The sequence below is a fragment of the Dromiciops gliroides genome, chromosome 2 (genome assembly GCF_019393635.1).
Source record: "Dromiciops gliroides isolate mDroGli1 chromosome 2, mDroGli1.pri, whole genome shotgun sequence".
Classification (NCBI taxonomy): Eukaryota; Metazoa; Chordata; class Mammalia; order Microbiotheria; family Microbiotheriidae; genus Dromiciops; species Dromiciops gliroides.
Window position 1 is genome coordinate 32,555,988 of NC_057862.1, and position 25,520 is coordinate 32,581,507.

General features: G+C 49.2%; 1 protein-coding gene across 1 annotated transcript in view; it reads left to right on the plus strand.

Annotated features, from left to right (window-relative positions):
- COL13A1 (collagen type XIII alpha 1 chain) overlaps window positions 1–25,520 on the plus strand; it is a 202,769-nt gene that overhangs the window by 116,728 nt on the left and 60,521 nt on the right. Inside the window, exons 14-18 of the mRNA XM_043980266.1 lie at window positions 2,880–2,945; window positions 7,754–7,870; window positions 8,133–8,174; window positions 10,712–10,738; window positions 13,422–13,457. Of these exons, the coding sequence (XP_043836201.1) occupies window positions 2,880–2,945; window positions 7,754–7,870; window positions 8,133–8,174; window positions 10,712–10,738; window positions 13,422–13,457 (288 nt within the window). The remainder of the gene's footprint in view (window positions 1–2,879; window positions 2,946–7,753; window positions 7,871–8,132; window positions 8,175–10,711; window positions 10,739–13,421; window positions 13,458–25,520) is intronic.

Here is a 25,520-nt window from a genome sequence, read left to right on the forward strand (position 1 = left end):
GGTGGGGCAGGGGGATGGAGAGGATGCCTGTGTTCCAGCCCTGATACAATAATAGAAGGCTATTTGGAACAATGGGCTCATAGGATTGTTATGAGACAAGGGAGGAGGGAGGGGAAGGGAGGAGACTGGTTAGAGGAGAAGGAGAGAGAAAGAAAAAGAAGGAAGGAAGGAAGGAAGGAAAGAAAGAAAGAAAGAAAGAAAGAAAGAAAGAAAGAAAGAAAGAAAGAAAGAAAGAAAGAAAGAAAGAGAGAGAGAGAAAAAAAGAAAGAGAGAAAAAGAAAGGAAGGAAGGAAGGAAGAAAGAAAGGAAGGAAGGAAGAGGAAGGGGAGATGGATAGAGAAGAAAAGAAATTTAATGAAATGCTCATATGCTGGTCTCAAAGAATAGCCCAGTAACCATGTTAACAGTGATCTGATTCATGGAACAACCCCATTGGGGGTCACAAGGAAGAAGAGACCACCCTTCTCCTCTTATTGCTGGCAGAGATATCAAGGAGGAGATTCGGAGGTGGGATCTCTTCTCTCTAGAAAGTTGTTCTGTGTCTTCACCATGGCTACAGCACCCAGTCTAACCCAATTCTCTCCCTCTCCCCAACACACACACACACCCTTCCCATAGGCTACAGAAGGATATGGGAGGGGAACCACAATAGGAGAGAGAATCAGAGAGGAGAGATGTCCAGGCTGTTCAATGGGTGACCTCCTCATTCCCCAACGTGCCCCTGTGAGGCAGCTAAGGGGCAAAGGGGCAAAGTGTATGAACCCACCCTCAGGGTTCATTTGGTAACTGGGTGGGACAATTAGAGAAAGGAAGGAGGTGGGATGTGACCCTCCAGGTCTGGCTGTGGGGGGAGGGGTACTGGTCTAGAACTGGGTCTCACGGGCTTGGACAACTCACTCTCTGCTCTGTCTCCGCTCTCCCTCCCGGCCCCCCAGGAATATCTAAACACCACCCTGGCAGCTCTGCGTTCCAACCAGATAATTACCCTGAAGGTTTGTGGGCTCTGAGGATGGTCTCTGTGGAGCCTGCTCTGCCGAGGAGCATTCGCAGGCAAAGACCCCAATATTGTACATCCCCTGGTAGTGGGAAGGGACTGTCTAGGGAGATGGTGATGGAAATGGATCTTCCCAAGTACAGCAGGAGTCAACAGCGCCCACTCCCCCCACCCAGTACAAGTCAAATGATCTCTCCAAGAACGAGCAGATGCCACTTTTCCCTGCTTTGTTCTTGGTTCCAAGCAAGTCCATACATAGCCCTGGTGCATTTTTTCCCCTGGTGCATTTTTACTAGCACCACCATCATTATTGTTGATACTGCTCTCATTCTTTTCATCTTATACTTGATAAGAATACCTAATTCTCATCAGTACCTGGGGTAGTGCATGGAGAGCCAGCCCTGGAGCCAAGAAGCAAGGAGTTCTAATCCCACCTTTGACACATACTGGCTGTGTGACTCTGGACAAGTCACTTAACCTCTCAGGGTTCTAGTCACCAGTCAGTAAGCATTTATTTAGTACCTGCTGTGTACCAGGCATTATGCTAAGAACTGCTCTAGACAAGTCTTGAAGCTGCAGGTAAGATGCTGACCTGCATTGATAGAGTTCCCTCTACCCATGAAATCACAGGTCAAGACCCTCTCCTGTTTTATTTTTATAATTATTTTACAGAATATATTCTATCATTATCATATTCCTTGTGACCTCATCCACATTCAGCACATTCAAGTGACCAAGGACTCCAGAGCAATCTTTGGCCTGCATTTTGAGAGCACTGCCCTTCCCCCAGCTAAGGGGCCATCACCCCATGACCATAGTGACCACACCCTCCCTGTGGCCCACCCATCCTAACCTCAGTGTTGGCTGACATCCATTTTACTAAAGGAAGACCCTAAAGGTCACCTAACACCAGAATGACCTGAGCATCCATTTCCTTCCCCCAAGATTTGCTTGTGGCCACGTGAGTCAGAGCCTCCACAGGCTGGTTAACCTCAGCCTGGAGTGCTCTATATAAAGCCCAAAGTGAGGGCAGCGCGCCAGCAGCACAATATTGGGGCCCTGGGTTTGCCCCTCGGTGAGGCAGGCTCCTTGGCTCCGGCAGAGCCACATCAGATGGGCAGTGATGAACAAGGGCAGAGGCGGGAGATTGGGGGCAAACCTCTCACTCTGAGACAAGGACCTGGGAAAGGAGCCCCTCTTTCCCCCAGTATGCACCAATCCCCCTGGAGATTAAGGGGGCAAATCCGTAGGGACTCAGAGGGGCGAAGGATGCCCCAAACTTGACCCTCTCCTTTGCATAGTCCCCATTCTCCCCGAGGCCCCCTGCTCTGGCAAGGAGAATTTCTCTGTTGGGCTCACTAATGAGCACCCTCATCAGGGGGCGAGGGTTATCTGCCAGTCCTGTTTGCCCTCAGTGGGATGGGACAGGGCTTGGCACTCCCCTTCTAGGAGCCAGCTGGCTGCCCCCTGAGCAGAGATGGCTTCGGAAGACAGGAAGTCATCCAAAGAAGCCTTACCTTGAGCTCCGCCAGATCACAAACCCCGCTGAGGGCAAGCACTAAGCATACAACTAATGGCCCCACAGGAAAGGAAAAGCAGCCGAGAGAGGGCTGTGGGCTTCACGGGCCTCCCGCTGGCTGCCCCTTCCCCTTCTTTCTTTGGGAGGCCCAGGCAGATGTTGCTCAGAGCTCTGAGGTTTGCCCTTTGGTCTCCGCTGCCAAAAAACTCCCCTCTGCCCATTGGCTCCGGTGTCTCCCCCTGGTTCATCCTCATTAATCTCTCTCTTCTCTTCTCTCTCCTCTTCTCCTTCCTGACCTGCCCTCTGGGACTTTCGGCATCTTCCTGGCTACTTGTGACCTTGGCCTCTGTCCTCTGACCTCCTCAGCTGCTGCCTCTTCTCAATTCGGTGCGGCTAGCACCACCCCCAGTCATAAAAAGACGAACCTTTCAGGTAGATGCCTCCTCTTGACACCCTCACTGACTCCTGCAGGGAAGGCTTTTGGGAGGAGGAGGCCAGCCAAGCTTCAGGGCCCAGCAGGGCAAAGAGACCTGACCTTGCATAGGGTCAATGACTCTATCAGACATTAGACCTGGGAATCTTAACCCTTTTAGTTGTCTGTCCCTTCTCAGAATAACAGTCCTTTTAAGTAATTCGGAGAAATGTTAAATTTCAGTTAGAGATGAATGAGAATCAAGGTGTCATTTTCCCCCCATACAAGCTCACACCTCCTTGAACCACTTGGGGGTCCATGGATCCCTGGTTAAGAATCACTGAGCTAGGGGCAGCTAGGTAGCATAGTGGATAAAGCACCAGCCCTGGATTCAGGAGTACCTGAGTTCAAATCCAGCCTCAGACACTTGACACTAGCTGTGTGACCCTGGGCAAGTCACTTAACCCCCATTACCCTGCAAAAAAAAAAAAAAAAAAAAAAGAATCACTGAGGTGGACTCTTTCAGATCTGAATACTGTGATCTAATGGGTTTAGTCATGACATCCTTTCCCTCCAACTCTGGTATCAAAGCTTTTGGAAGGCAGAGCAGCTGGGTACTTTCATTGTTTAAAAAAAAATAACCCAAAAACTTAAACAAGGGAAGAAATCCCCCAAGCTGCCAGAAGCCTCCACCCCCATTTGGATGATGGAATGTTTGAAAGTCTATGGCACCTTAAGGTTTACAAAGCACTTTCCTTACAATAATTATTTGAGGTGGGTATTATTTCCCCTTTTGCAGATGAGGAAACTGAGGCTCAGAAATGCAAAGGAATTTGGCTATAGTCAGTCAGTAAGGGGCATAACCAGGTCTCCTGATTACGAGTCCAGTGTTCTTTTCTTTTTCTTTTTGTTTTATTTGAAATGACTTTTATTTTTCATTTTTAATTCAATTTTATTTTATTTTTAGTTCCCCACACATTGAGAAAGCAAGAAATGTAAATTCTGCTAAAATATGTATAGTCAAGAAAAACAAAGTCCAACGTTAGTCATGCCGAAAAAAATCACCAAAAAATCAGACCCCAAACAGCTCTGCACCTATCAGATCGCTATCTGGAAGAGGATGGCGTGTCTCATCAGGAATCTTCTGGAACAGTGGTGGGTTCCACGTGTTCCCAAGTCTTTCATAGCTCTCTTTGTTGCTGGTGCGGGTCGTTTGGGGTTCAGAATCACTGGCCTTCTTGTGGGGCAGCAAGAAGACCATTTATGGACTTGGGACCAGAGGAAGGACCTGGGTTGGATTCTGGCTCCAATGCTCACTATCCGTGCCCCCAGGCAAGTCCTCCCCTCCAGCCTCTGTAAGATGGCGGAGGGGGGGGGGGCGGTGAGCCAGATGACCTCTAAGGTCCCAGCCAACTCTGAGCCCATGAAAGCCATTGTCCCCACATAGAGGACGCTTAGAGCAGGAAACAAAGGGAGCACCTACAATCAGGAGAGCCAGCCACCCACCTAGAGGGCCCTGAGCCCAGAAGGCTGGATAACCAGGCATCTCTGCGGTGTCCAGCAAAACCGAAAGCAGAGCTCCCTCTGATCAATGACTAAAAATACCAGGGACATCTGATGCATGTGTTACCTGACGCCTGTATGGGCCAGCCAAATCCTAGACAGCCCTGAGGCGCTCAGGGCTCTTAATCCAGGCATCATTCGATGGAGGGCAGGCATCTGGGCTCACGGGCCAGCCTCTGACCGGCGCCACACTTGGCCAGGCTCAGCCACCTGGACCCTGATATGGTGGGAAATCTGCTGCAGCTGGGGCTCTGGGGCTTACCTCTTGGCCTCCCAAAGACGAGCAAGAGAAGGTAGGGCAGGAGACCCAGAGCCAGGAGGCCAAAGCCCTAACTCCACCCCACCCCCTCACTCCCCTCAGGGGCCTTAATTTCCTGGGCTATAAAATGGGGAGAATAATAATCCTTGCCTCCCCTACCTAACAGAGTTCCTAGAATTATTGCTCTCCATGTAGAAAGACCCTTCAAGGTCATCTAGTCCCCCCCACTCCTTTTACAGATGAAAAAACTGAGATCTAGTGGGAGATAAGTCCAAGGTCACACAGAGCATAGTCGAGATTTGAACCCAGGCTCTCGGACTCCAGAGCCATCACGCCTTCTCCTATACCAGGTTTATCAAAGTCTTGCTAAACTATAAAGTGTTAGGATGATGTGAACTTCCATAATTATTTCTGTCCCTTCTCCCAAACCCACCCTGACTGTGGGCAAGGGAGTCAACTGGACACTTGACTTTTATATCTTCAGGTAGGACAGTTGTTATTATCAGGATAATAAGGGCTCAAGAGTCAGTACGGCATAGCTGGCCACAGAACCATAATGTTTAATAACATAGAGGATGCTATAGGCATGTACATTTTATTATATTGTATTATAATTCCTTCAGCGGTCCTATAGGTAAAATGATGGTGGCCACTGAGATTTTTATAGCTTTTAAAGTCCCCTATGTACATTATTATCTCATTAATCCTCACAGCTATTAATATGCCCATTTTGTAGATGAGCAAACCAAGACCCGGAGACCTGAGGTCACCCAGGTCCTTGGACTCGAAATCCAGGGGTCTTGGGTAGTGCTGGAATTGGTCCTAGCACCCGGGGTCCCCTATCCCCAGCCCCCAGCTCCTGGCCCTAAACCAGATGCTTTTTCATTTTGCTGCTCCTCCCAAGAGCTGTGCTCACATCATTTCTTCAGAGGTCATGGAGAAAATATGTGAGCCAGCTAAACGTCTGTCTGAGAGTGGCTTTCGACGTTCCATATATGGGTACACTCGAAGCTCCATGAATGTGCAGAAGGAAAGGTCTCGCATTCCCCCTGCCCGGGCTCCCAGTAACACACACACACACACACACACACACACACACATGCACACACTGTGCTTGACTTCCCAGGGGAGTGTGTAGGATGGTCCTGTCAGCTAATCATAGCATCATCAAATCTCCAGCTGATCTTCCAGATCATCTTGGATCACTTGGGATATATAGCCTGGAGAGAGAAGACTTGGAGGGATGGGGATGGGGTGGGGGTGGATGGCATCTCCATATTCAGGTGGGATGAGATTCTTTTTTCTGCTTGGCCCCAGATGGCAGAACAGGGAGCAGGGATGGGCTGATGGGGCCACACTGTTCTCTGGATGTGAGGGAAAACTTCCCGGCCAGTAGAACCACCCTAACATGGAACAGGCTGCCTCAGGAAGATTACAAGGGGATGGAGGCAAGAACATGGAATCTGGATCCAGTAGCACAGGAGGCCAGATTGTCAGTGTAGAGAGCACTGGGTCTGGGGTCTGGAAGAACCAAGTTAAATCCTGAGACATTTCCTGGCTGTGGAAGTCTGAATAAGTCCCTCAGCCTCTGTCTGCCTCAGTTTTCTTATCTGTAAAGTGGGGGAGATGATATCGCCTCCCTCCCAGGGTTGTTGTAAGCATCAAATGAGGTAATGTTTGTAACATATTTTTTAAACCTTAAAAGAGCACTTGCTTTTATTAGGAGGTCTGGAACCTTGGACAAAAAAAGCACCGTAATTTCTCTGCACCTCAGTTTCCTCCTCAGTAGAACTGGGAGATCCTTAGAGAATGCTTTGACTTTGCAAAATATTCTTTCTTCCTCACGGAAAAGGTTTTGCAAACCATAAGGCACTATGGAAACACAGCGCCCATCATGAGTGTTTTTAAGCAGAAGCTGGATGGCCAAGTCTCAAGAATTTTTGTAGAGGGAATACCTAAGGTATGATCAGTTGGACCAACTGCCCTCTGAGATCTCTTCTTACTCTGAGATTCTGTGTGAGATTCTAGCCCCCTGATGTTACAGGATACCCAGGGTCACCCAGTTACTGGGATGGAGGTGAACTTGACCTCAGGTCTCCCCATTCCGGGCCATCACCCTCCGTGCTGTCATGTGCAACCTCTCCATCCCTCATCTTAGCCTATCAAATACTTGGAGGAGGTGGGGTCACCGACTGGCCAACAGAAGGGATTCTAGAGGAGAGGTGCTGGTCCCCCCAGGACCCCTGGAAGAAGAGTCTATGGTCAAAGAATCTACAAGTGGGAACAGACCTCAGCCATCTAGTTCTCAATCAGAAGGGACCCCAAATGGACTCAGAGGCTGTCTAGTCCAACCCTTTGCCAAAGCACGGAATCCCCTTGATAGCATCCAGCTTTTGCTCAGAGACCTCTAGTGATGGGGGACTCTAAACTTGCCACCACACTCTGTTCCAATAATTTGGGGCCAGGTTGAATTTTTAGGAAGTTTTTCTTCATATTAAGACCAAAACAGTCTCCGTGTAACTTCCAACTGTTGGTCCTGGAGTCTTGCCCTCCAAGGAGAAATGGGCAACCAATTGAGGCCTTTGAAATGGTTTACTTGAGAAAAAGAGAATCTTCTTAAGATTAAGAAAATAAAGTCCCAGAGCTTCCCCACAAGTTCAGCTCAGAGAATCACCCTGCAGGACGTGGCGTGAGGAGCCATCTCGGTGCCTTCCTGGGGCAGGAAAACCTCACGCATTGGAACCAGCTGGGAAGAGGCCAGTGTGGGAGCGCCCCTTGCCCATGCCCCATTTTGGAAATCTCTCTGGGTGGGGCTTGGTGCTCCTGGCTCGCCTCCTCTAGCCACCACACTCCTGCCTGCATGTGATCACCAATGTCACCCACCACCTCACCTCCTTCTTCACAATCATCACCATCACCTTCATCATCACCACTGGTGGGCTGAGGCTTTCCTGGGATGCTCAAGGCAGCTCCCCTCTTCTAACTCCTTGTTTCCATGAACCTCAGGGTGAACAGGGACAAGCCGGCATCCAAGGCCCCCCTGGTCCCCCTGGTCCCCCTGGACCTGCTGGACCTATTGGACCTCTGGGTAACCCGGGAGAGCCAGGGCCCATGGGGCCACCTGTAAGTATGATCATCTTCTTTCCATTCTCTTCTCATCACCCCCCCCTCCCCCGCCACTGTAACTTCTCATGCAGCCACTGACATGGAGATAGCTAACTGGTACCAGCTCCTCCTGGTCAACTGTCAGAATGGCAGGAAGAAACCTAGCCAAGGACCAACGAGGTGGGGGGGGCGCTTCACCTTTGGGTTCAGAGAGAGGTGAAGCGGGGAGAGGGCACCCACCACCCAGAGCCCCTTTAACGTTCTCTCTCTTGGATCACAGGGCAAAGCAGGAGAGCCAGGGAGGCCAGGCAAAGATGGAAAGGTATGTTTGTGTGCTGTTCTTTGGGGCCTCTCTGCCTGCCTAGAGGCACTGCCACAGGGTCACTGGAGCTCCTGAGGGGCGGGGATCAAACCCAAGAAGACCAGGAGGACCCAAGAGCCACTGGTCCAGAGGGAACCCAATGTAGGGGTCATTGAGGCCATCCCCCTGCTTCCAGATGGAGCTGCTTTCCAACTAGAGATCAAATAGGAATATTACTAGGATGATGGGTTCCCAAAAAACACTTATATCAAGTCACATTCTCAGTATTAAATGCCAACATGAAAGAGCAATATGGACAGTCCTTATGAGAGACAGGAGGGCACTTGCCTTGGAACCCAGAGCCTGGGGCTCTGTCATGGCTAATGGTCACGTTTAACCTCTCTGAGCCTCAGTTTCCTCAGCTGTCCAATAGGGATGATGATAATACTAGCACTCCCTACTGCCTTGGGTTGCATTTCTTTTAACTCAGAAATGCTCTAGAATTCAGGATCGTCCAGTCATTTCCAAAGGTCCAGCGATCTAACCTGGTTCAAGCCCCAAGACCCAACCTATTGATTTTGTAAAGCGTCAGGTCCGAACAAATCACAACTGTGGGCCCCACCTCTCCTTTGGTTGGTCCCTGTCCCCTGTGGCTCCGAGCAGAGTCAGCATTGTTATCCCAAGTTCCCTGCTTGTCCCTTGGAAGTGTCCTTCACCCCAGAGAGAATGCAGCCATCCCTTCCAGGAGAAGGTGGGAACAGCTGCCAAAGCCGGGGCCCTAGGGGACTTGAGTGCATTCAGAAATAGCTCCAGGAAGCCTGAGCTGCTGGAAGAAGTTGGCTTTTAGGAAGGGATCTGAACTTGGAAACAGGCAGGGTTGGCAGGGAGGGAGGATGTGGGGAAGAGAGGTGTGGACTTGGACCAAACCAAACCAACCTGTCCCATATCCAAAGATCCCCAAGTATCTCCCTGTGGGACTTGGAGCAAGTCCCCCGCCCCCTCTCAGGGCCTCAGTTTCTTCACCTATGAAAGGAGGAGGAGGAGGCTAAACAATCTTTAAGGTCCCTCACGCCTCCATGCCCTGCCTAATTGGAATACCTCTCTCTCCCTCTCTCTCTTCTCTTCTCTTCTCTTCTCTTCTCTTCTCTTCTCTTCTCTTCTCTTCTCTTCTCTTCTCTTCTCTTCTCTTCTCTTCTCTTCTCTTCTCTTCTCTTCTCTTCTCTTCTCTTCTCTTCTCCCCTCCCCTCCCCTCCCCTCTTCTCTTCTCTTCTCTTCTCTTCTCTTCTCGTCTCTTCTCTTCTCTTCTCTTCTCTTCTCTTCTCTTCTCTTCTCTTCTCTTCTCTTCTCTTCTCTTCTCTCCCCCTCTCTCTTTCTCTCCCTCCCTCCTCTCCTTTCATTCTTCCCTCCTCCCTTTCATCCATCTCTCATTCCTTTCCCTCCCCTTATCTCTGATCTTAGCTTATTAATTCCCCCGAATATTCATTCGAATATTCATTCTGCCCGAGGAGACTTTGCAGGGTGTGAACACCCTCCTTGATCCCAGAGGGAAAGATGATCTTGTCTCCTGGGGAACCCAGATGGGAGGCAATGGATGAAATCCACCTTTGCTCCTTACCTCCTGTGTTCTCATCTCTTAGCCTCAATAACCTCCCTGTAACATAGGAAGTTTAAACTAGGTGACCCCTAGGGTCCCTTCTGGGCCCAGATCTATGATCTTAAAAATGGAGAATTGCTTCCCTCTGAGTGTTCCCCTATCCCTATCCCAACTGGCCCTTTAAAAAAAAAAAGCTTTATTTATGCCTTGTTTTTATACTCTTTACTTCTAGAAAAACCTCCTCACCTCAACTTGAGCCCTCTCTTATAACAGGAAAGAACATGTTATTAAAAATCTGATATAATGACCTCGATCAATCAACCAAGCAATCAATCAGTTTTTATTAAGCACCTACTGTGTTCCAGGCACTGTGCTAAGCACTGAACTAAGTGCTGAGCTCATCTAATAATGTAACATGCTGCTCCTGTCCCCCACCTCTCTGTTGAAGGGAGAGAAGCATGCTTCCATATCTACTCTCCAAGACCATTATGGGGTTTGCAATTGTCCAAAGCAAGAACCAGATTTCTTCTTGGTGACTTTTTGATTTCCATTACTTTGTAATCATTGTATATATTGCTCTTCTCCTTATTTCACTCTGCCTCAATTTATACCAACCAAGTCCTTTTGAGTAACTTTTGAATCATAGAAAGGAAGAGGTGGCAGAGACCTTATGGATCCTTTGATTCAGACTCACATTTCAGAAGAGTGGAAGCCAGCTCCCAGAGAAGGGATTTGTCCATGGCTGCACAGCTAGGAAAAGGCAGAGCCAAGACTGAAACCCAAAGGTTCAGGCTCCTGAGTGATTCAATAGTCTTTCCCTTTTCCAACAGCGCCTTGCAGGCTCAAGATACCTCTGTAGAATCCCTGGTTTTCCTTTGTCTCCTCCCCCCAAATAATCTTTGCTCTTCCAAACCACTTGGGGAAGAAAGATTGTCTCATACTCTTATCTTCTTGTCACCTACAGGGCTTACCTGGATCACCTGGACCAAAGGTGAGAGTGGTAAAGCAGTATGGTGGCTTGTGGTTGGTAGGAAGAGACTGGAAGGAGAATGAGGGAGGGGGAAAGACTTACAAATAGAGAGAGACAGAGGTGAAAGATCAGAGATAAGGGGAGGGAGAGGGATGAGAGATGGATGAAAGGGAGGAGGGAAGAATGAAAGGAGAGGAGGGAGAGAAAGAGAGAGGGGGGAGAGAAGAGAAGAGAAGAGAAGAGAAGAGAAGAGAAGAGAAGAGAAGAGAAGAGAAGAGAAGAGAAGAGAAGAGAAGAGAAGAGAAGAGAAGAGAAGAGAAGAGAAGAGAAGAGAAGAGAAGAGAAGAGAAGAGAAGAGAGAGGGGGAGAGAGAAACGGAGAGAGAGAGAAAGAGAGCTGGGGTTGATGAGATGAGGCTTTGAGACTCATGGCAATGTTCATCTGGCCATGGCACAGAGCACAGCCCATTTTGGCAGACATTGGAGCCATCTAGGAAAATGATCAGCTCCCCAGGACTCATTCAGCATCTGCTAATCACCCAGCCCCATACTAGGTGGATGGGGAATACAAAAGGAGTATAAGGAATTCCCCCTATGCTAAGAGAAACTGAGCAGAGAACATTAGAGCTGGAAGGGACAGCCAAGATTGTCCAGCCCAAGTTTTCATTTGACAGAAAAGGAAATTGTCACAAAAGCAGGAATGCTCTCTGTGGCATTCCTGACACATGGCCATCCGGCCTTTGCGTGAAGGCCTCCACTAACTGGGAGCTCGCTAGCTCATCCAGAGACAGCAGGGAGTGACGTGTCCAAAAGTCATGCAGATACTTGAGTCGAGGTCTCCTGACTCCCAGCTCAGTGCTTTTTCCTATACCAGACTTCAGGATGTGAAACTCTTAAATTGCAATATATGTCAGAGCTGAAAGAGCCTGTGGAATAACGGAAGATTGTTAGACGTGAGATCTAGAGCAGAGCCAGAACCAGGCTTTGGCCACTGGGGCTTGCCTCAGGGTACAGAATTCAGAGAATTCTGCTAGCACTAGTCCTGCCATATATAAACAACCGAGCTTAGCACCTACTGAGCAAGAATAATGGGTCAAACTAGGTAACCCCCAGAAATTGGGCTTCAGGGAGCCCCCTCCCCACCTCCATCCCTGGGCAATAGGTCTCTAGCAGCAGTTTCAACCCCCCCTCACCCCCTCCAGCTGGGGGGTTGCTTTATGCCATTTGCCTCAGGGGTGATTTGTGATATTTGCCCTGAAAGCTTTAGTGATGGCTTTGCCACAGAGACCCTCTAGTCCACCAGCCTCCATTTTAAAATGAGGTTACTGAGCCCTGGAGGAGTGGAATGTTTTTTCTTTTGTTTTTCTCATTGCATAGGCTAGTAAGTTAAAGCAGCAGCAAATTAACTTAGGTCTTTGGCTTGCAAACCCAAGCTCTCTGTCTCCTATTCTCTGGAATCTCAAAGCTGAATTATAAAGATGATCAGACATCATCTAATCCAACCCTCTTATTTAATACACGAGAGAATGGAGGCTTAGAAAAGTTAAGTGGTTTGCCTAATTTTGGGTCAGAGACAGAACTCTAGAACCTGGATCTCTTGCCTCCTAGTTCAATTGGTTTTCTGCTATACCTCAGCTTAAAATAGAAAAATGTCACACCCTGAACCCAAATGAGGTGGTCCAGATGATAAAGGACAGTAAAAAGGAAGGAACTGGGCAGGCTTGTAATGGTAGGTAGATTTGAGCTGAACTTTGAAGGACAGATATAATTTGGAGAGCTTGGGAAACTGCTGCTACTGATGGAACTAGTAAGAGTGTAAGTAAGTAAGTGTAGTAAGTGTGTGCAAGCAATAGTGAGAAGACCAGTCTAGCTTTACCTCCAGTCCCTAAGCTTTAGCCCCAGAATGACTAATCCAAGTGGGGTAGAAGTAGAAACAGAAAGGAAGGACCTTGATTGTTGAGGAAGACTATGATTGGGCTTCCCTGTTGGCTTGATGTGGGTTGTGATGCAGTGTGATATAGAAGGTCTTTATGATGGTTTAAGTGATCCTGGGCTTCAGGGTATCCATAATGACAGAAGTGATCATCCCAGAATCCTTGTCAGAAGCCATTTGGACTATTCTCTTGAGTTCTAGAGGTTCTAGGCAGTGAGGAAGCACAGTGTTGAGTTGAAGGACATACAGAAGGGGGTGACAGGCGTGGAAAAAGAGCTGAAAAGTACACCAAAGGAAACGGGGATGTTTAGCTTACAGGGGGAAAAAATACTTAAGTGGGAGAATGGGCGGGGAGAGGAGAGAGGGATTAAACTTGTTTTGCTTGGCCCAAGGACAGAACTAAGAGTAATGGGGAAGCAGATGCAGGGAAGCAAATTTCAACTCAATATAAGGGAAAACTTCCCAATAACTCAAGCTCTTCTCAAGGAAACTAGGCTTTCTCAGGAGCTGTGAATGCCCAGGCACTGGGAGGTCTGGGTGACCCACCCGGCATGGATGTTGACAAGTTCACACACGGGTTGGACCACATGCTTCCCGAAGTCCCTTCCAGCTCTGAGGGCCTGTGGGGCCAAGGGCTGGGTGAGAAAAACAAATGGTTGTCCCTGCAGGCATTCGTCAGAGCCTCCAGCCTAGGGCCAGCTCCCTGGGTAAACGGCTTTGCTCTCTGTTCATAGGCATCATCATCCTAATGGTCTTTTCTTTGTCTTGGCAGGGAGACCCCGGAGTTCAGGGATATCATGGACGAAAGGTCAGGGGGAAGGGCTTGGGGGGGGGGGCAAATAGTGATGGGAGGAATGGGCGGTGTGGGGGAGCAAAGGGGGCACAGCCAAAACAAATGTTTACCAAATGTCCTGAGGCAAGCCCAAGCGTTGACTGCCCAAGACTCAAAAACTGGCACCGCGAATAATGTTTAACCAGCTGATTGGAAATATTCAGAGGCCTCGACTCTCAGATCTTCTCAGCACTGCCCCCTCCCCCACCCCCTACCAGTGTCTCTTTGGAGTCAGCGGGGCCAGGTTCTATTTCTTTCTCTGTGACTCACTTGCCGTATGCCCTCTCTGGGCCTCAGTTGGCTCCTCTATAAAATAAGACTGAACGAGATGACATCTGATTGCTCTCCAGCTTGGACATTCTGTGCTCCTGGGTCACTCGATCTGGCTGAGCCCACCCATCTCCTCCTCCATAAGGGCAGATGGTGCCGTTGGATGGAGGTAGCCGTCTCCCCTATAGTTTGAGAAGGCTGTAGTGTAGTGGAAAGGGAGATGGATGAATCCGGAGTCAAGAGACCCTGGGGCAAATTTAGGCTCTGACACTTGCTAGCTTTGTGACTGAGGAAGAGTGGCAGCAATCTGCTGAGCCTTCTCTGAAAAGTGGGGATAATAACCATCGAAAGGCCAGGCTCACAGAGTGGCTGGGAGATGAGGGTTCGGGGTACCTTGGGTCAAGTGCTCACTTTGAAGTCAGATTACTTGTTTTTTTCACAGGATTAGCACTTTCCTTTATTAAGGGGGCTACTAAACCAGTTGTGCTAATCACTAGAATTTACATTGTGTTTTAAATGTCTGCCGGCGGTTAGGAATGCCGTCTCATTTGATCCTCACAACCACCCTGAGAGTCCCTTCAACCCCTGCTGGCCTCAGTTTCCTCAACTGTAAAATAGGGCTGATAACAGCACCTACCTCCCAGGGTGCTTTTGAGGATCAAAAGAGAGTACATTTGTAAAGTGCTTTGCAAACCGGACTGTGCTATAAACACATTAGTTGTTATGATGATAATCTTTTTGTTACTCTGCCCTCGTTAAACCTCATCTGGGTGTCATGTTCTGCTCTGGTATAAGTAAGACGTTGATAAACTGGGGAGCGTCCAGAGAAGAGCAACTAGGGTGGGGAAGGACCTTGGAAGAGTCCAGGTTGGGACTGGCTGAAGGAAAGGGGGATGGCTACCCTGAAGACGAGGAAACTATAAAGAGCTGGGTTCAAGTACCGGGAGGGCTGTTCTATGGAAGAGGGATTGGCCTTGTTCGGCTGGGTTTAGAAGAGCAGAACCAGGAACTAGGGGCAGAAATCGAAATGAGAGCAATTTGGGCTGGATGTAAGGAAGAAACTTCTTCCGGTCAGAACCGTCCCCGAGTGAAACCGGCTGCCTTGCAGAAGCCGGAGAAGCACTTGCTGGGTGTTAGAGTGGGGATTCCTTTGGTGCATGGGGGGGACTAGAAGGCTGCTGAGGTCCTTCGCACTCTCCTATCCTGTGGTTCTAAGGGATACTTCAGGTCCCTTTCCTCTCCGACTCTCTGAACCTCTGAAACGTGTCATCTTCTTAACCTCGTCCATTGTCGCTGGCCCTGGTAGGGAGTGTCCCGGCCCTTCAGGTATATCCTGGGGACCCTCCAGGAGTGGGAACCTTTAAGAAAGGAGGCAGGAAGCTGAAAGGACACGGAGGACAAGGAGAAGGAAAGAATGCGAGGAGTACGCGGAGAGCGCCAGAGACGTGCATTCTTTGCACCCCGTAACGGGGCGGGCTGCCGTCACTGCAGTGTTTTATGGAAGGCAAGCGGTGAAATGGCGAGGCCTGAGAGAGCTTTAATTAGTTCTGCATAAACTGAGAAGTTTGTGTTATGTCAGGAAGTGAAAATTATAGTCCCCGTGGACCCCTCCGTCCATTCATGCAAGCTCACAAAATTTACTACCTCTCCTTTCTGCAAACCGTCGGTTTTCCCATTAGCCATCATCTGGCCTTTTGCAGAGCGAACGGGGCTCTGGGGTTGGGGGGGGGCGGGGCACGGCCGTGGCAGCTGGGAGGCGTGCGGACCCTCGGTCAGCATCACCCCTTCCTGCTAATGGCGGCTGGGGGCCGGCTTACCCACACAGTAACTGGTGGGCTTTGGGGACCCTGCCACAGAACATACCCCATGGAGTGGCCGGAAATCTAGTGATGGGGAGGGACGTACTTCCATAAATGTAGAGGAGATCTTGTTCTCTTCTCGTCTACTAGGACGGGTCTGACCAACCTGGTGTGGTTTTTGAGTATTTCAAGAGTTGTTACCTTAGAAGGTGAATTAAGCTTTTTCTGCTCGGCCCCGAGAACAGAACCAGGAATGCTGAGTGTAAAGAAGTGAATTTAGGCTGCAGATGAGGGGAAACGTCCAAAGGGTGAGAGCCGTCAAAGCAATGGCTACACGAAGAGGCAGGGAGTTCTCTCCCCTCGAGCGGAGACCGGAGCGCCATTTGTTGGAACTGCAGTAGAAGGGACCCCCGTCCCGTAGGAGCCAAAGCGGAAGGTACCTGAGCTCCTTTCTGAAATTCTGTGGCTTTGGATAAGGTTTCACCTCAGCACAGCGAAAGGCATAGACCAGATATGGACTTGTATGGACCAAGTCTGTGGTCTCGCTGTCCAGCGTGCCGGCTCACAGCCCTGGGAGGGGCCATGGAGTTGAACCAAGCCAATAACAGTTCCTAATCCTAGAGTACTTTGTGGTTAGCAAAGTGGCTTCTTTTACAGTAATCTAATGAGATAGGTAGAATACTTATTCTATATACCCATCCTACAACTTCAGAAACTGAGGTTCCAAGCGATCATAAGATCACAGGATTTGAAGCTGAGACTTTGGAGATGGCCTTGTCCAGTACTTTTCTTTTGGGCAGAGGAGGCGGATGGTAATTAAGAGGAAGTGATGGACCCTACAACAACCCTACAGCTCAACCATATGTGTTTGTTACAAAGAGTAGGGGGGGGAGCAAAAGAAAATAAATGCTAGTTAATTGGAAAAAATAATTTGTTAAAAGAAGATCTGGGTTCAAATCCTATCCCTGATACCTTCTGGATGCCTGAGCCTGGGCAAGGACCTTAACCGACATGAGTCTCAGGCTCGAATCTGTAGAATAGGGAAGATGGGAGGGACGGTGTATTCTTTGTGTTTTTCCAGCACACACACAAAAGCCAAATTAGGGCAGTTGCTGAAGGAGAGCCCAGGCCAAGGTCACCTTGGAGTCAGTGGCCCCAGGAAGATGTGATTCCCTGAGAGAAGTCCCCAAGGGGAGCCTCCATTGACCCAAAGGAAGAAGCCAGGTTGAAAAAAAAATGGGATGGAGGAACATGGGGACCAAAGGCCTCATACCCACCAGCATCCCCATGTCTAGAAGAGGGGGGCTGGGGGAAATGGACAGAGGGAGTGGACAGAATGGTCCAGGGAAGGAGCCTTGATGGGGATTTATCCTTGGGACCCAGGATCTAGAGCCTGAGGGAGCTCCATAGGTCATTGGATCCAACTTGGATTTTGCAGATAAGACCAGGACCCATCGAGGGGAAGGGACTTGTCCAAGGCCCTCCGGTAGTGGGGACAATGGGATGCCCTCTGATCCTCTAGCCCCTACTCTCTTTCTCACTATGGCATGCTACCTTTCCAGTTTCCTGAGCTTTGAGGGTTCTGATTTGGCCCCGGTTCTGATGGACCATAACCCGGGCCAAGGCTCCCTGGAGAAGAGTGTGGGGGTAGTGAAAAGAGCCTAAGAACAGAAGTCTGGAGAAACGGGTTCAAGTCCGAGCTCTGGTACCTACAGGCCTGAAACCTCATTCAAGCTGCAGTTTCCTCACCTGTCAAATGGACTGGAGAAGGAAATGGGAAACCACTCCAGCACCTCTGCCAAGAAAACCCCAGACGGGGTCACAGAGTCAGACATGACTGGACAATTGGACAACAACAACAAAACAGCCATGGGGGCTGGGGAGTGACGTGGGCAGACTGGTACTTATGGAGAATGGAGTGCAGAGGGGAGACTGGAAGCAGGGATGACAGCTAGGAAGGGATGACACTGGTCCAGACAGGAGGGGATGAAGACCCAAGTTGCCTGTAGAGGAGGAGAGACGTGCTTAGATTAGAGGAGAAAGGAGACCTAGCTACTGGCCCATTATAGAGAGTAAATGACAGGGACTACTTGTTAAATTGAACGGAACACAGGAGACCTGGACTGTCAAAGCTCTGACTTTATCCTTTCCCGGATAGCATGCATAGCGTTGCCTCTAAACATGGATCGGTCCATTATCTGATCCACGTGGGTCCGGCACCCTCCATCCTCTGCTCTCCTGGTCCACGTCCTTTTTTTCTTTCTCTTCCTCTGTGGTTTCTGTCCAGCACCAGGGAGGCAAAGGGGGCTGACGTCGTGAAGGTAGGCGCCTTCAGAAAGAGGCGTGAGTTTATTTCTTCCTTAGGAGGTAAAAGGGTCAGAGGGTGAAGGAAAAGTGAGAAGAAATCAGGGTGCTAGCGATGGCTGATCTTTTGGTGTTGGGAAGGCTGACGTCATGTCACTGAATCTTACAAGGGACACTTGGGTTTTGAGTCACCAGAGTCGGTAACTCGTCCCAGTAACTTAACCAAGAATCGAAAACTGTTAGAGCTGACCAGCCCCCCAATTGGCCAAAGGGGGAAACTGAGGTCACACAGCTAATCATTTGAGCCAAGAGGCTGAGTGTCTTCCTTTAGTCTGCTACTCTTTGCACCTCGCCTCGATGCCTCTCCCCACGTCCTGTGCTGGGTGGGATTTGGGTCTTACCAAAGGTATTTTTCAGTCTCTGAAGTTGGCTAATGATTTGTTATGTACCTCCCTCTTCCTTCCCTTCCTCCCCCCATCACCACCCCCGCTTGCCGTTGGACAGGACGGGTCTGGCATTTTTTATTTTCACAAAGGCTGGTTAGCCAATATGTCAGGTCTCCGCCAACACAGTGAGATCAAAGCTGAGGTTTGGCACCAAACCGTCAGCCTCCTGCTCGAACTCCTCCTCCCCTCTCTGGGCCAACTGATCCTCCTGACTCAACAGCCGCGTGCGCACGTATGTCTATGCACCCATGTGTTATCTATTTGATCACAATTTATTGTGCCAATCTATTTAAAATATGTTACAAGACATAAAGTATGTTTAAAACATTACAGCCTTGGCCAGCTTTCAGGGGGCTTGGAGTATATCGTCAGACCATAAATTCTAAATATCTGGAAGGCTTGCAAGGTTTTATCTCTGACTGTATCAATACTTGTATTTAAAGGCATGCAATGTCCCTAATGCGTTTGAAGTGAGCCACCATTATGGTATGGGGAAGCAGATTTTTCATAGCGCACCATTAATCAGTGAGTCCTCTAATCGTCCCCAAGATGCATTAGACATAGTTGGCACCCCTATCAGATTTACAGATGGCATAAAGCTGGGAGGAATAGCTAACATGTTGGATAGTAGAATCTGGGACCAAAAAAAAAAATCTCAGTAGGATAGAACAAGAGACCAAAACTAGGAAGAGGAAATATAATAGGGAGGGGTATAAGGTCCAGCACTTGGACCCCAAAATCAACTGTGCAGGTGCAAGATGGGAAAAGTATGTCCAGATGGTAGGGATCCCTGATAAAAAAGACCTGGAGATTCTTAGTGGGCCACAAGTTCCATTTGAGTCATAAGAGACACACAGCAATCAAGCATAGGCTGCACTGTGTCCAAAATGAAGGGGCCTAGCAAGCATTTATTTGATCAAAAAAGTGACCCTAAAGGAGAGAATTCATTCTAGGTGTGAGGAGGTGGCCAGACTATAGAGTGTGTAAAGGAGAGAAAGGTACAGTCAACCTGGAAAAGTTGGCTCCAGCCAGATCGTTGAATGGGCTTTAAATGCCAGACTAAGTTTATATTTTAGCCACTGAGCAGGGGAATGATGTGGTCAGACTTGTACTTGAGAATTATGATTTTGGCATCTGTAGGGAGGACGGATTGGCGAGGGAAGAGGCCAGAAGCTGGGAATCCAATTAGGAGGCTGTTGCAATAGTCTAGGCGAGAGGTGATGAGAACCTCAACCACCGTGCTATCTGTGTGAGTGAGAAGAAGGTGACAGATGGAAGAGATGGGGTGGGGGCCGATCCCCAGGACTTGGCAACAAAGTGAATCAGGGCTCATCTGGACATCTGCCCTGGTCAGACCCCATCTGGAGCAGCTTTGCTTCCGAGGCTCCGCATTTTAGGAGGGACATTGACAAGCTATCCAGATGGGGGAAGGAGAGAGGAATGCAATAACCTGGACACTGAGGGCACTGGACATTAGAGATGGATTCTTCAAGAACCATGAGGGGGAAAAAAAGGGTGGATGAACTTCAGTTATCACAGATGGAGGAAGCATTATTCCCATCCCACCCTAATCCAAGCCCTAGGTCTCCGAAGTGTGTAGGACACTAGAGCTAGAGACCCCCTCGTCTGATTGTACCAGCTCCCTTCCTCTTCCTTTTACAAAGAAGGAAACAGAGACCTGGGGAGCAAAATGTATCTGCTAGTCACACAGCTAGTAAGGATTAGAATCGGAATCTGAAGTCAGTGCCCTTTCCACTATACTCATTAGATTCTCTGTGGTATCATGGAAAGGACTTGGGTTCAAATCTTCTGATGTCACGACAGAAGTTTAGGCAAATTACTTGACTTCCATGGGCCTCAGTTTCCCCATCTGTAAAATAAGGGAGTTGGATTAGATGGTCTCCATGGTCAGTACCTCCGGGACCTACCATAAATACACACTGACCAAAGTTCTACATCTGGCGCACACACTGGGTCCCATGATTTTTGTTTATTGACATTCAGTCATTTCAGTCCTGACTCTTTGCTTCCCCATCTGGCAGTTTCTTGGCAAAGATACTGGAGTGGCTCGCCATTTCCTTCTCTGGGTCTGAATAGAAATAGTTCTAGTATTCATTCAACTTGTTTTTAAGATATAAACATCAAGCCGAGGACCTCAGTTTCCCTATCCGTAAAATGGAAGGAGCAGTTCTCGCATTCAATCATTTAAACCCTGGTGCTTCCTGGCACCTGCTTAGCTAAACTCTGCAGCCTCCCTCTTCATTAGTCCTGGAGTCAACTCTTAGAGCCAGCAGCGAGACCGACTGATCTTGATTCAGAGCAAAAGACAGCAAAGCTCCCCCAAACTTCTGGCCTCCTTGGGCAGGGATCCTTGCCCAGGTAATTCCCTCTGTCGTTTTCAATCATCCTCATGGCTTCCCTTCCAGAAATAAAGGAAAAACCAGGGGGCTTAGCCGAGACCTGGGTTCCCTCGGTCTTGGATGGGAACAGAGGTGGGGAGCGGCAGGCAGCAAAAGGAAGCAGGCTGCTATAAGAAAGGGCTGCTCTAGAGGGGGGAGGGGCAGCAGGGGGGGGCAGGCCCTAGCACCTACTCACGGGCCCCCAGCCGGAACAGTCTGTTCTTGTCGTTTGGGCTGGGGGACTAGGGGCGCCAACAAGCCTTCTGGCCACCTCCCCTCCACCCTTGATAGACTCCATCCAACCTTCCTCTTCCACTCCAGAGAACAATGAGTCTGTGTGAACCTCAGCATTCTTGGCCCCCACAACAGCTCCCATTCAGCTTCTCTGTTTGTGGGTGGGAAGGCCTGTTTCGGGAAGCCCCTTTGCTTCCACCCGAGCTGCTCATTCAAGCTGTCTCTACAGCGGTGTAGTCGAAAGAACCTTGGACCAGTAGTCCCGAGACCTGTGTTCGAATTCTGACCCTTGTCCTTACTACCTATGACACCTCCATGAGGGTCACTAACCTCTCTGATTCTCAAATTTCTCATCTATAACATGAGGAGATTGGACTGGGAGCTTCTAAGCTCCTTTCTACCTCCATCTCTTTGAGCCTTAATTTCCTTCTCCATAAAATGGGGATGATAATGTGCCCTACTTCACCAAGCTGAAGCGGGGAAAGTAATTTATAAATGTTAAAGTGCTATAGAAATGTAAGTTGTCTCTGGCATTGACCTCGGAGGCCTCCTTCCTTCATGGGTTTCCTCCCAAGCCCCACCCTCCCAGGGCTCGGGGCTCCCGACTATAAATCACCCTTTAGCCAGTCTCTCCCACAGGATGAGAAACGTGTGAGGGTTTGTGCATCACAACGTTGGCCCCTTCCTCCCGTCATCTCCATGAAGGATGGCACTTTCCATCTGGAACTGTCCCAGCACAGAGAGCCCATTGAAGCCAAAGCTTGTTCAGTGTGGCTGTTTCCTGATCCAACCCCATTCTCGGGGCCCCTTCTTGCAAGTCAGAACATCCCTGGATGTCAAGGCGGAAGGAGAACTCCGATGTAGCCTGCTGATCTTACAGATAGAGAAACTGAGGTTGAGAGCTATGGGGTGACTTGTCTGAGGACACACAGATAGAGAGGAAGCAACAGGGGTAAGAGCTGAACCCCGATCACCGCAAATCCGATTTTCTGGTCATTGCATTAAGTCTGGAGAAAATTTAGAATCAGGGGACTTTGGTGAATTCCCCATACTGTGACCTTGAACAAGGCAGTTCATCTACCTCAACATCTTAGGCATGGTGGGGACCCGAGGCCCCACACTTTGTCCTTGAGGGTCAATCCACTCTCCCAAAGACAGGCCCATTCCATTGACAGTGACCTCAAAATTTTTGGGAAGCTTCACCTGAGTCTCAGTTTCCTTCTCTGTAAAATGAGGGGTTTGGACTGGATGACTGAAGGATGCTCCAAGCCCCAACCTCCCCCAGATTCTGCACCCATAGGTTACAAGTGATGTGATACCCCAATACACCTGAAATGTAGCTACCATCCTTCCCAGCCCCAAGTGCTGGATCCTCGAACGGGGAAGGCTTTGTTAAGACCTTTCTAAAGGACCAACTATTAACCTTCTTTAGATGGAAAAATGTTTAGGTAGGAAATGGAAAATCAGAGACATCTAGACAGGGCCTCCTGTCAAAACATGTCACGGGGGAAGTTTAGAAGCAGAAATTTGTGACAAGGCCCTTAGCCCGCCTGCTGACGGCATCCCAGCCGGTGGAGCTGGATGGGACCCTTTAGGGAATTGATCCCCAAGCCCTGCCTTCTATGATTGAAGGAGCTGAGAGCGGGAGGAGAGAAGAAATCAGGAAGTTAGTGAGGGAAGTGAGACTCGAACCCAGGTCTTTCTACCCTATCCAGTGTCTTCTCTGCTATCCTGCACTTTCCCAAGGTTGTTGGGTGACAGGGTTTAGACACGGATGGGGGCTCAGAGGTTACCCAGTCCCAAGCATTCCTGAATGGGGATCTAGCCAATAAGTGGTCATCTGGGTTCTGCCCACCACCTCCTGAGGCGGCCCAGTCCACTTTTGGATGGGCTCTCAATGTGAGGTTTCCCATGACGTTGAACCTAAATTTGTTTCTCGTTGCTCCTCTTCTGACATCTGGGGCCCAGGAGAATAAGCGTAACTCTCTCCTAGATGGCATCGTGTCTCTCCCCCATGCCCCCTGCCCGGAGTCTTCTCTCCAGGCTAACCACCCTTATTTTCTTCAACTGATTCAAATATAACACCAACTCTCAGCCCATCACCATCCTGTTTGTTTCTTTGGCTGCTCTCCAGCTTATCAAGAGCCTACAATTGAAATGTGGACATGACCTGGCTAGGAAAGAAAGAAAGCAGCAAGATTCTCCTCCCCAATCCATCACCACCAAGTCCTGGACGCTCTGGACTCTAAGCTTCTCATAACCCAACCTAAGCTTGTATCCTTGGACAACAGAGCAGCTCTGAAGTCCCCTTCATCACTTAGGTGCTGTGATATCATCTAGCCTCACCCCCTTATTTTAGGGGAAGTAACATTTCCAAGGACAGAAAGGTAGTGGATGGCAAAATCAGGATTTGAAGCTGTCTTTTGACTCCAACTCCTATGTTCTTCCAGCTTTACCAAACTTCCTTTGGGCCACCTAGGTGATACAGTGGATGGAGCACCATTCAGGAAGACCTGAATTCAAATCTAGCTCCAGACACTTACTATGTGACCCTGGGCAAGTCACTTAACCCTGATTGGTTTAGTGTTCTTATCTGTAAAATGAGCTAGAGAAGGAACTGACAAACCAAGCCAGTATCTTTGCCAAGAAAACCCCAAAAGGGATCATGAAGAGTCAGGCATGATTGAAATGACTGAACATACACATACACATCACACACATCTTCCCATACCTGTTCATATATATATCTCAGAGATTGTATGGAGGCACCTTTCCCTTCCCTTCCCTACCCTTCCCTTCCCTTCCCTTCCCCTTCCTTTCCCCTTCCCTTTCCTTCTCTCCCCTTCCCCCTTCCCTTCCCCTCTTCTCTATCCATTCTCTCTATCTCCCCCACCACCACCCTTGTTTTTACCCTTAACCACAAGCATACTTGGCACATCTGCCTCTATTCAGAATAGACATTTTCTATCTCAAGACTCCGGGTCAGAGACCCTTGTAAAGCCCACCACAGGCTTACACAGACTTGAGAGAATTGGTCGCCCACATTTCCACAGGAGAGTCAGGAACAGACCTTCTCAAAGCACTTGGGATCTCGACCTGACCGATTGTTTCTTAAAGCACAGAGACCAGACCAAAAATTGGCTGCAGGCCCCAGGCCTTCTGCCCAGTATTCAATCCCAGAGGAGAGTGGGTGTGGCACACCACAACTGAGTAGTAAAGAGCTGAAGAAAGTAGCCAGAGACTTCCCCACTGCCCGAGTCTTACCCATTTCCCAGCTAAAAACCAGATCTAAACAGCTCGTGCACCCAGCCCGCACCTACTCACAGCAGTGGGGAAATTAAGTCACATTCTGTCCAGATCCCTCATTTTCCAACGGATTCAAAACTGAGAGCTAGAGATGGGAAACAACCCGCCCAAGGTCACATAGACAATCACCAAAGTAAAGATTGGAACTCGAAGCCAGGCTCCAGTTAAAACCCACCGAAAATTAAAGAATAATTTAAATGACAGTTTAAATGTCCTCCTCCCCCACCTCCACCCTGACAACCTAAAAAGTTGAGAGAAGAGAGGAAGAGGGAGGAAATAAGCATTTATGAAGCACCTGATGTATATCAGGCATTGTGTTCAGCACTTTACAAATATCTTTTAATTTGATCCTCACAACGGCCCTGGAAAGTAGGCGCTATTATTATTTTTATAATTTATTGTTATCCCCAGCTGAGAAAACCGAAGCAGACAGAAGCTGTGGTTTGTCCAGGTTAACACAGCTAGTACGTGTCTGAGGTGGATTTGAACTTGGGTCTTCTTGATTCTAGGCCCAGCCTCTATCCGGTGCCCCACCAGCTGCCTCTGCTTTTCTTATAAGAAGGAGAAAGCAAAGAGCCAAATCAGTTTGCTTGGTACTGTAGAAAGACTACTATCTCTGGAGTTAAAGGATCTGAGTTCAAATCCCACCTGTGTGACTTTGGACATGCTTATGAGCCTAAGTTTCCTGAGATATTAAATGAGGAATTTGGACTAGCTGGCCTCTGAGAGCCCTCTCAGCTCTCGACAGAATTCTAGGATGCTGTGCTCTTAGCTTAGAGAGAAAGCAGTGAGCTGATCAGGTGATGACCCTCCTTCCCCGATCTTGGTTCCCAGGGATGTGATCGTTGATCTCCCAGGGGAGGGGGAGTAAGTTTGCAGTGGTCTATTAGGGATGCCTGTGAGAGAAGGGTCATCCAGGATCTTTGGGCAGCCTGGGTGACCTGGCTTCCCCTGGACAAGGGGCCGAGTGGGGACAGTAGTGGAAAGAGCCAAGCTGATCCATCACACCACATTTACTCGACCAAAAGGCCACCCCTGGGGCTCCAGCTGAGCCAGAGTGGCCAGTCGCCATCTTTGTGGCAGTGGGAGGAAAGAGGAATTGGGCAGTGGGGAAGGTTGAGGGGGGAAAGCCAAGGGCCAGAACTTCTCCAAGGGTAGTGGGGGCTCCAACCAAGGTCCTGTGCTTCCCCCTGCTGGCCACTACAGGCAAGTGGAACCACGGGGCCAGGCTCATTGCTGACTCCCTCCCAGGGAGATGGGTGGACCAACCCTCAGAGCAGA